The 12,114-nt window shown below is 38.0% G+C and overlaps 1 protein-coding gene across 2 annotated transcripts in view; it reads right to left on the bottom strand.

Annotated features, from left to right (window-relative positions):
* Nucleotides 1-626: 626 nt before the first annotated feature.
* Nucleotides 627-12,114, bottom strand: part of LOC149414227 (phenoloxidase-activating factor 1-like) — a 38,342-nt gene continuing 26,854 nt past the window's right edge. For both annotated transcript variants that reach the window (XM_089643842.1, XM_089643841.1), the window contains 4 exons: nt 10,728-10,886; nt 7,713-7,827; nt 4,170-4,301; nt 627-2,076 (listed from right to left, as the gene is read on the bottom strand). In XM_089643842.1, the coding sequence (XP_089499968.1) occupies nt 1,894-2,076; nt 4,170-4,301; nt 7,713-7,827; nt 10,728-10,886 (589 nt within the window). In that variant the 3' untranslated portion in view covers nt 627-1,893. The remainder of the gene's footprint in view (nt 2,077-4,169; nt 4,302-7,712; nt 7,828-10,727; nt 10,887-12,114) is intronic.

Raw genomic sequence — 12,114 nt, forward strand, 5'->3', positions numbered from 1 at the left:
TGGGATGGTCCTATAATAGCTGTTTTATATTATATTTTCTCTCAACTCCGTACAACAAAGTACGGCCACCGTCCATCAAGAAAGTGTAGAAATTATAAATTTATCCTACTAGAGTAGTTCCTCCTGATAATATAGTTCTTCTTTGCATTACCTGACTTTCGATTCTTGTTATTTGTAAGTATTTAGTCATCTCTAGATAGTATAAAATAAAGTGTTATCCGCGTCTGTCTGTTTGTGCGCTTAGTTCTTCTAAACTACGCAACGGATATTGATAAGGTTTTCACTTTAATTTAGGGAATTTCTTCCTTTTCTTTCTTAGGTTTTAGAGATTTAGATTAGCAAGGTTTAAGAGGTTTCTTGATATGTGCCGTTGCCTCGCCTTTAAAGGCGGTGGTTAGGTCCTCGATTCTGCACCACTTGAAGTAGTTTTATTTTTATCAATGAATTTTATGCATTTGTGTATTTTTCTCTTGTTTCTGGCAAATTTTTCCAGAGTTTTATTTCTTTCGTTAATTTGTTTACCTTCATCCATCATTGATCGTAAAGGCTTTTATAGACAATACAGAATACACCAACACTTACACAATACAGTACAAAAAGGTTTCAGTCTGGATCAAAACAAAAGGTGCACAAGTTAAAAAATAATTTATTAACATTAAAAAAGTAAAAAAAATTACATTACATTATACATAATTTAAAAAATACATAAGTACAAACACATAATAAAAAAAGCTTTTCCACGCAGTATCTACCCATCATCCCCTCCTTACTTAATGCTGTATTGTTGTCTAGAAAGAAAAGGTTTTAGAATTGAGTGTAGACTGTCCAAACTGAATAGTGATATAGGTATTGATAAAATGATAAAGTTATAGAATAGAGGGAAGTATGAGTACTGACAAGTAGTGAGAAGGTACAAGAACAAGTAACAAGAACTGAAGGACAGAATGCCAAACTGACTATAATCCAATTTCCAAGAGAGAGGAACAAGTTGTTCTTGGCCCTGGGTTGGCTGATTAGCTGCTAACTATCAATTACTTCATTTTAATCTCACCCAATGGTACATCCATTTTACACGCACAAATACAAATCGGCAACTACGATTTCTCAATAACCAGTTGGCCGATTGACCTCAGATTTGTTTTATAACTTCAGTATACTGTTTTTTTTTAAAGTAGCAGAATTAGCTCGATAGCATTTTAATTTTACTCTTTATTACTCTGATAGAAGTAAGAAAAATTTTAAGCGCATCATTTTTGTATTTATGTTTAGTATAAGAAACAATATTACAAAAATATGTTTTTCTTCAGAAAACGTGTTTAATTTAAAAAATACAACTGATTTTGATATTATTAAAACATAAAAAATTAACCTACATTCCACAATAAGTCATGTTTAAGTACCTTTATCTAATCCCAAGTATGCCTACCCACTGGCCTTGCCTGTGTGGGATTTTTGTTATGACATGTTGTCTGGAAACTCATAGTACAAACGGGAAACTGATGAACCTATCACATAAATTTTTTTTATTATGCGATCTTTCATTTTGGGGTAAATCAAGTCCGAAGTTGGAATTTATCTATATATATTTTTTAATTGGTAGTTGAGGGGTTAACACCAGATGTTTATTGTATTTTAAAATGTGTCGAAGGGTTGGGCCGGCTACAGAAGTTTTTAATAGAAAAAAATGTACAAAAAATTGAATTGTTCAGATTGAACAAAACCATAGTTTTTTTGGGTTTTCTATGTGATGTAGATTCGCCAGTTTGCCGCTTGTACTACAAGTTTCCAAACACCGTGTATACAAGACATGGTCGTCGGCATGGGGGGGCAGAGAGAGGGCAAGAAGGGGGCAGGGCAACAAAAATAAATTTAAAAATTGTCTAAAACAAGGTCCTAGACAACAATATCGCTTTCAGGCCACACAATACCCTCTATCCAGGGGATGTAGGTAGATATCCGCGTGTTGGTGTATTTACAGGATGAAGATATATACGAGGATGCCAACCCCACTAACAGGTGCGTGCAGCCCACCCTGGGGCTGTTGGGTACCGTCAGCGGGGAGCCGCTGAAAAAGTCCTGAGAACAAATAAAGCAATAGGTGAACACACTCCAAATGGCAGATTATTAATTAATTAATCGGTGGTAGGTAGTCAGTGTTTACATTTATGGTAAATGGAAATGGTAAACCTAACCTAATCTAACTTATCTTAACCTAACCTTACGTCCAAAAAGTATGTTTCCATTTATCTCTTATTAAATAAAAACCAAAATTTCCTATGAATACTTAAGATTTGTTAAGTACAATCACTACAATCATAGAGCAACTTTTAGATTTGAATGGTGGCCTTCCACCAGGGTGATACTGAGAGTATCTACAACTCCAGAACGTGCTGGAAATTAAATAAAGATAAATAATTTCACTAAAACTATCCGTGAAATAAAAATAACAATTAATTCTTATTTACGCACGCCACTGAATAGATAATAAGTACTCGAAATTCCTTCCATGCAGATTTAAATAAAACTGACCAACTAACACCACTGACTTAGTTTATTTTGGTTCAAGCCCATTTAGCACGAGCTCTGTCTCAACCTGGTATATGATAATGAATGAAGCAAAGAATGGTCAGAATGGTTTATTCTATGACGCACGCCAATAATGAATGTCGGCTATCTTCCTTCCTTGAACTAAACCTGCTGTATGAAGAGCTATATGCTTAAACCTGGGACGGCTTCGCTGGCCAGAACACCTGTCAGGACAGCCCTTGGCACCAGCACCAGGAACTATAGGGAAACAGCAGGAACAGAACACCAGTGTTTCCTGTAGATGGACTAGACTCCTTAGAGACTAACCGATGGCGCCAAGGATGTATACTATATGCTTAAACCTGGGACGGCTTCGCTGGCCAGAACACCTGTCAGGACAGCCCTTGGCACCAGCACCAGGAACTAGAGGGAAACAGCAGGAACAGAACACCAGTGTTTCCTGTAGATGGACTAGACTCCTTGGAGACTAACCGATGGCGCCAAGGATGTATACTATATGCTTAAACCTGGGACGGCTTCGCTGGCCAGAACACCTGTCAGGACAGCCCTTGGCACCAGCACCAGGAACTAGAGGGAAACAGCAGGAACAGAACACCAGTGTTTCCTGTAGATGGACTAGACTCCTTGGAGACTAACCGATGGCGCCAAGGATGTATACTATATGCTTAAACCTGGGACGGCTTCGCTGGCCAGAACACCTTTCAGGACAGCCCTTGGCACCAGCACCAGGAACTAGAGGGAAACAGCAGGAACAGAACACCAGTGTTTCCTGTAGATGGACTAGACTCCTTGGAGACTAACCTAGGATGTATACTATATATGTATCTTGTCTTTTACAGACCTGCATGGAACTAGAATGTCGCTAGATGTTTCTGATGTGAGCTCCTGCTAACTAAGTGTGTATGTGTAGTTTTATATGGACTAGCGCCCTATACCTGTTTTCCCGGTATCTTACCGGGAAGTGCTTTAAAAGTGTTAATCTCGCCATTTTTACACTGTGGATGTCATTGTGATTGACTTGGAATAATTCAAAATGAACTCGCCAAATATTTTATTTCAATTCGAGATTCAAAATTTACCAAACAGATACTCGGAGGAATTCAGAAATTTATAAATATGGACTCGCCAAAGTGTGTTTTTTGATAATGTGAAAAAATTTACCCAAATGATAATGAAGGAATAATTAATAGTGGGAACATGATAAAGGAAGAAGTTTCTCCTTAATATTAGATACATTCTGATAGAAGTGAGTAATCAGACGAAGAATAAGGACGGTTTGTTTCGCGGAATTTTAACAATTAAAAATCAACTTTGAAATTTGATGAATTGTTTAAATTCTATGAAACAATCCGTCCTAAGTAATTGAATATTGCAATACATAGTTTAAACATTATTGTGAAGTTAAAACTAATTTTTATGTGTAAAATGATTATGTGTTATGTTTATTAAATTAAAGAAAAATGGTAGACCTGTAGACAAGCTGTCATGGGGCAGGCAGCGGGACTACTCTTTGTTATTTATAAAATTCTTGTTAAATCAATGTTTTATTATAAAAATATTAAATAAAATGTACATTAGTATTAAAATGAGCTTGGTTTACAATACATCCCAGCGTTACATACCGGACATCCTCCAGTTGTGTTGACTGGGCGGCTGCAAATCTCCAGGTCATGTTTTACGACGGCAGGGTGACTAGAGCTGCCAGCGGGGAATGTTCTAGAGCACTCCTCCTGAGATACTCTCTGCATTGTCGTCTGAAATGTTGAAAAACGTACCAACTAATTGTTTTATCCAATGAGAACAATCCGTATAGTATTACAATAGGAGGGCTAGGAGGGACTCTCCTAGCCCTCCGAGCTGACAGCCACTCACACGCGGAAAGAATGGACTGCATAGAAACCCAAGGTGAAGACTTTTGGGTGAAAGTATCGCATAGAAATGTCATCATTTATATATGTGTTGTATATTTTCCTCCAAATACAACATCTGAACAGTATCAATTATTTTACGACAAAACTAGAAGTGAAAGTGTAAAGTTACAATCAAAAAATATTATTATTTTCGGTGATTTTAACTTTCCCTCAGGGAAAAACCCAATTGACGTTTTCGATTACTTTTGTTCTTTTTTATAATTTAACACAATTCAACACTGTTTATAGCATAAATGCACACATGTTAGACCTAGTATTAAGTAATGTAAATTCTAAAAATGCTGTTATCTGCCGCCATGACTCCCCATTAGTCAGAGAGGATATTCATCACCCTTCACATTCATTCACATTCGATTACACAACTCAATCACATATATAAACAGACACATTGCCTCCAGACATAAACATGGGTTGGATTTTCCACGAAAGCTCAGATAACACACTTAAGAATGCCTTAGAACAACATCACTGGAATCATTACGATTGCCTTGACGTAAATCTAGCTGTCGAAATGTTTTATGAACAGCTCAATAATATTTTCAAAATTTGTTTTAAGAAAAGATCTACACGTATGGTCAAAGATGTTAGACAATATCCGAAATGGTTTAATGGGGAAATCATTCACCTCATACGAGAAAAAACTAAAATGCACTATCTTTGGAAAAAAACAAAATCCGAACATGCCTTAGCTAACTTTAAAACTTTGCGAAAATCAATCAAACGGTTAATTGGTCAGGCCTACACTGACTTTACACGTGAGGCCGAGAACAGTATAATAACAGACCCAACTCGATTTTGGTCTTACACTAACGATAAACGCCGCGGCTGTGACAAACTTAACCACATGGACTACAAAGACAATAAATATGATGGATCGTCTGAGATCGCCGCAGGTTTCGCACACTATTTTCAATCAGTATTTAGCGACAATATCCCCAAACTTGACATATCCTCTATAGCTTCATCGTCATTTAACTCTTTACCTGTACAAATTCATGAAATTAACGATGACGATATTATTACAGCTTTCCATAAGCTAAAACCTAAATACTCCGTCGGCCCAGATTGTATTCCACCTATAATCCTCAAAAGATATGCAAGTTATTTTGTTCAACCTCTAAAACATATTTTTAACCTATCACTTCGCAAAAATATCTTTCCGGAAATGTGGAAACTAACGAAAGTAACGCCTATACATAAAAAAGGAAAAAAGTCAGAAATAGATAATTACAGACCTGTAGCTGTATTGTCAGCACCCGCAAAACTTTTAGAAACCATAATTTATTCACAGATATATAACCAAACAAAACACGCACTCACCGAAAATCAGCACGGATTTCGTCCCACACTGTCACCTTCAACGAATCTTATGAATCTCATTACCTATATTAATAATTCATTTGAAAATTTTGTACCTGTTGATGTGATTTATACAGACTTCGAGAAAGCATTTGATAAAGTCGACCATGATATTTTATTAAAAAAATTAAGTGACATCGGATTCTCTCAGAATTTCCTCGCTTTTGTGGCTAGCTACTTACGCAATCGTCGTCAGTATGTCAGTTACGGACACCATATCTCTCACGAATACAAAACTAACTCCGGGATTCCCCAGGGATCGAATCTAGGACCCCTTCTCTTTCTCTTATTCATCAATGACATTGGCAACACTATAAACCACTCAAAATATCTCCTTTTGCTGACGATATAAAACTTTTCAAAGCAATCAAAAGTTACATCGATTCCATTCTTCTGCAGAACGATCTTGATTCTCTTGTCAAATGGTCGGAACTGAACAACTTACCCTTCAGTATTCAGAAATGCAGTATCGTTACATTTACAAGGTCCAAAGATACATTCCTGTTCCCCTACCACATTAATAAACATGAATTAACACGTAAAAATGAGATTCGAGACCTTGGCGTAATTTTTTAAGCAAATCTCTCTTTCAAATCCCATATATCTGATATTGTCTCCCGTGCCAACAAAATGCTTGGATTTGTTCTTCGTAATTCAAGATCATTTACCAACGGAATCGCAATCCGAAGAACGTATGAAGCACTTGTTCGCAGTATCTTGGAATATAGCTCCATTATTTGGGCCCCTTCTGAGCAAAACCATATTCTCGAAATAGAAAAAGTACAAAAGAGATTCATGCGTTACCTATATATGAGGGAATATATGTACTACCCTTTCCTGTATCCATCCTTATTCTTAGCAGGAATGCTCGATCTTAATACATTAGAAGCCCGCCGAAAAATATTTTTAGGAAAACATTTTTTTCAGATAATCTCTGGAACTATACATAATCCACCTATTTTGAAAGAGATTAACTTATATGTCCCAGACAAGTATACTCGTGGAAGGTCCCATACCCTTTTTTATGCTCCAAAAGCGAGGACTTCTGCCTATCAGAACGCCCCAGTCAACAGAGCGACTGAACTGCTCAACGAGTCTGCATTGACCATCGACATTTTTAACGGAACCTACAGGCAGTTTAACAATTATCTTTTGACGTATGTCACAAAGTAGTGAAACTGACCTTTTTATGTGTTTTGCTATACTTTGTCTAATTTGTAATCTTCTCCATAATGTATTGGTGAATAACCGTTTTACGGAGAACATGAAAAAAAAAAAAAAAAATAAACAATGTGAAGTGAGGTTTTGAAGAAATGTATTTATTACTTACAGTCATTTCAAGATACATTCGATCCGAATGAGATCTTTCACCAGGGCGATACTGATAGTATCTTCGACTCTGGAACGTGCCACAAATATAAATATAATTTAATAAATTTATTGTGAAATTTACCACTAGGATTTGAACCAGATACTTCTAAGTGTGTGCTTTAATTAACATTTTATTTGAATGTAATTAAATATTATTTAGTATATTTGCTACTCTTCAGAGTGGTAGAAATAGGAGAATATAATACGCGCAAGTGGATGGTAGAAGAGGTCTGGGACTCCCAAGGTAGACATGGCAAGTACTTGAGTCATCTCAAGAATCAGATTAACAGAACCTATGTATGAATGTGCATGAAGCAAGGAGTGTGTGTTAAAACAGAGTTGTGTGGCGGTCCCTCCTCTCTGCCTACCCCTGCGGGGAGACGGCGTGATGGTTAGATATCTATTTAAATAAATATACATTTAGTACCAGCCACAGCTGCCAATCTTATTGTTATCACATCACCAGTCATTGTTCATCATGAAGGCAGAGAAATGTGTTCTAACCTTCTGCTCAGGTGTGGTGAGATAGCCATCCCACGCAGTGAGGATGAAGCCACTGTCAGGAAGAGTTGTGCCGGTGTGGAGACAGACAGGGATTATACTGCTTGTAAATGTTACCCTGAAATTTATATAATTTATTTTTGAAAAACTGTAAGTGGTAGTGCGATGCAATAATATTCCTTAACCCTTTAGGTGCGGTATGCTGATATTCCGGCATGACGCATGACGCATAACGCATGACGCTTGACACTCGTGAGACCCTGTCACCTGTTATTTGACATTGGGAATAATGGCAATAATTTATTTCGTGACTTTACTTTTCAACAGATTATTGACTGTAACATTGTAATAATAATTACAAATGGGTTCTAATGTCAGTTGTGACTCTGTCCGTAGCTCTGGTTCAATGAACTCCAGAACTTTGATGGTGATTTATTTTTAGGGTGTTATGCCTTATTCTACCTCCTTCTTTAGCCCACTTTGGACAGCATTACAGTAATTACAAATAAACATGTAATTTCATATTCGATTACACATCTGTCCTGATGATGGACACTATAATGCTGTCCGAAAAGTTGTATAAAGAAGGAGGTAGCGCAACATGGCATAATACCCCAAAAATAAATCACTACAATAATTTTGGCCGTAAAATTCTCAAATCGTATCCAGAACTTTGATTTTGAATTTAAGTGTCATTATTTTCGAAATTGGAACTGATTTTTCGACAATTCAGACTAACTGTAATTTTTTCGGGTCTGCGCTAGGTATCTTTCTATATTAAAGTGTTGAGTGTGTTGCACAGTTTGCTGTAGTCCACCCTTGTATGCGCGCGAGTTCCCTACAGAGCATCGGACCATGTGAAGCAACAGTGGGCCTGTTCCGCTAGCAGGGCATGTAGCAAGAATGGAAGATAGGACAGGACATAGGAGTGTTTGTTGGTCGACCTACACTGAGGTGGCACTATACAGGTGGAACTATTCCTGCTAATAAGTTATAAGGAACCGGCGTTGCTTGAACTAACCCTTGTATGCGCGCGAGTTCCCTACAGAGCATCAGACCATGTGAAGCAACAGTGGGCCTGTTCCGCTAGCAGGGCATGTAGCAAGAATGGAAGATAGGACAGGACAAAGGAGTGTTTGTTGGTCGACCTACACTGAGGTGGCACTATACAGGTGGAACTATTCCTGCTAATAAGTTATAAGGAACCGGCGTTGCTTGAACTAACCCTTGTATGCGCGCGAGTTCCCTACAGAGCATCAGACCATGTGAAGCAACAGTGGGCCTGTTCCGCTAGCAGGGCATGTAGCAAGAATGGAAGATAGGACAGGACATAGGAGTGTTTGTTGGTCGACCTACACTGAGGTGGCACTATACAGGTGGAACTATTCCTGCTAATAAGTTATAAGGAACCGGCGTTGCTTGAACTAACCCTTGTATGCGCGCGAGTTCCCTACAGAGCATCAGACCATGTGAAGCAACAGTGGGCCTGTTCCGCTAGCAGGGCATGTAGCAAGAATGGAAGATAGGACAGGACATAGGAGTGTTTGTTGGTCGACCTACACTGAGGTGGCACTATACAGGTGGAACTATTCCTGCTAATAAGTTATAAGGAACCGGCGTTGCTTGAACTAACCCTTGTATGCGCGCGAGTTCCCTACAGAGCATCAGACCATGTGAAGCAACAGTGGGCCTGTTCCGCTAGCAGGGCATGTAGCAAGAATGGAAGATAGGACAGGACATAGGAGTGTTTGTTGGTCGACCTACACTGAGGTGGCACTATACAGGTGGAACTATTCCTGCTAATAAGTTATAAGGAACCGGCGTTGCTTGAACTAACCCTTGTATGCGCGCGAGTTCCCTACAGAGCATCAGACCATGTGAAGCAACAGTGGGCCTGTTCCGCTAGCAGGGCATGTAGCAAGAATGGAAGATAGGACAGGACAAAGGAGTGTTTGTTGGTCGACCTACACTGAGGTGGCACTATACAGGTGGAACTATTCCTGCTAATAAGTTATAAGGAACCGGCGTTGCTTGAACTAACCCTTGTATGCGCGCGAGTTCCCTACAGAGCATCAGACCATGTGAAGCAACAGTGGGCCTGTTCCGCTAGCAGGGCATGTAGCAAGTATGGAAGATAGGACAGGACATAGGAGTGTTTGTTGGTCGACCTACACTGAGGTGGCACTATACAGGTGGAACTATTCCTGCTAATAAGTTATAAGGAACCGGCGTTGCTTGAACTAACCCTTGTATGCGCGCGAGTTCCCTACAGAGCATCAGACCATGTGAAGCAACAGTGGGCCTGTTCCGCTAGCAGGGCATGTAGCAAGAATGGAAGATAGGACAGGACATAGGAGTGTTTGTTGGTCGACCTACACTGAGGTGGCACTATACAGGTGGAACTATTCCTGCTAATAAGTTATAAGGAACCGGCGTTGCTTGAACTAACCCTTGTTTGTAGGTCAGTGTGGAGATGCCATTGTCTTTTGTATCACCACTATTATTTTAATGACAAACTAAAAGCAAGTAAATTACCTAATGACAACCTAATTGTACACCATTTTAGCAGATGAGACCAACCTGATGAAAAATGAAATAAAATGTGAATATTGCACAAGAGTCCCAACTGCTCCCAAGACAGTGAGACCATCGTATCTCCAATAGTTGGTGTATGTTGTGGGGCTGAAGACAGTAGGGAGGGAAATGAGATGAGGAAGAAGAAGGTGAAATATGGCTAAAGCCATCTCAAGCAATGTTTCAATTCCGAATGGTGAACACCAGAGCGATACTGAGAGTATCTTCTACTCTGGAAAGTGCGAATCTTACCACTCGACCACGGTGGCCGTCAGATTTGTAATGTTGATAAAATTATATGTAATCACTTAAATGTTTATAAAATGGAATGCAGAAAACGCAGGAATAGCAAATGGTGTGAAATTAAAATTCATTCATGAACTTAATTTTTTGTGATTTTTACTAACATTATTCCAATGTTTTGTATAATTATGAAAAGCTTACTGTCTGTCAAGCTGCAGAAGGGCGATGTTGTAATACGCTATAGAGTAAGTTCCGTTGTATAGTGGGTGGGAGTGTGTTTTTATGACATCGTATATAGCGTCAGGGTTGTACTGAGGTGTAAAGTTCCCCCCCAATCCGACGAAGTTGACCTTCTCTGAGCTGAAACAAAAGAAGTGCAGGTTATATTAACATTGCCATGTGCATCTTAAGTAGGTCTAATTGTCTAATACAATCACTACGTCATCTGAGATTCACCACCATAATATATTTGTTATGGTTTTATATTTCAAAGGAAAACTGCTGATTCAATTCAATTCAATTTTTTATTCTTTTTAAAACATTACAAAATCGTTAATTTCAAAACGTCGTAAAATAAATAACATTAATATAATTCGGTACATACATATTATAAAGCAGAATTTAGTGTAGCTATATACTATGGTGTATAATTTGTAAACATGGAGGGGAAAATAAAATTACTGCCTCGGACTAGCGGCAACAAAGATTGCTGTTTAAAAGCAACTTCTTAAATACTGAATATATATGTGGATATCTGAATTGATTCTGTTCAACTACTGACTCATCTCGCTAACTTTACTCTCCGAACAGTTCGAGAGAGTTCTTAAGGCTCCGAAGTAAGTGTTCAAAAAGATATGTAAATACAAATGTTAGAGTGAGCGCGCTAATATTATAAATATAAGACGATAAATTTGCAAAATTGTTAAAATATATAATGAAACACGACTCGTTTAATAAAAATTTCTTCTACAAATGCCTAAGTTGCATTTAAAGATACACTGTGATTTTTTTAATACCTATGAAATGTTAAATAACAAAACAAAATGTGTTTATAATCATTTTCAGAGCACACTTGAGATTTTTTTCGATCTATGGAATTTCGTATAGTTACCGTTTCTACTCAAATGTTTAAATATTATCTTCATAAACAACATAATTTTTTTATAAGTGTTCAAGAGAAATGTGTTATAAATTGGTAGAAATACGAAATGCGTGGCTTAAAACCAGTTGGGTCATGTGGTGCTATATCTGTCACCAAAAGACAAATCCTCATGAAACTAACTCCTCATCTCCTTTTCTACTATGGTCAGACATATAATATAAACAGAATAATAAGAAGGAGTGATCACCTGGCGATCACGGGCGGCCGCGGGGAGGAATCCAGGTGGGTGGTGAAAATTTGATTTTATATAAATCTACAGTTTTGTTCTGAAATTGATGAAATTTTGCACACTTTACTTTCAAAACAAGAGGAAGGCTACAGTCTACATAAGATTTCAAAAAATTCTATGTGAAACCCGGGCAATGCCGGGTACATCAGTGAGTATATTTTTCATAAAATGGTTGGTCTGTGGTTGTGTTATAGCGC

The sequence above is a fragment of the Hesperophylax consimilis genome, chromosome 20 (genome assembly GCF_061612785.1).
Source record: "Hesperophylax consimilis isolate HC1 chromosome 20, BYU_Hcon_1.0, whole genome shotgun sequence".
Taxonomy (NCBI): domain Eukaryota; kingdom Metazoa; phylum Arthropoda; class Insecta; order Trichoptera; family Limnephilidae; genus Hesperophylax; species Hesperophylax consimilis.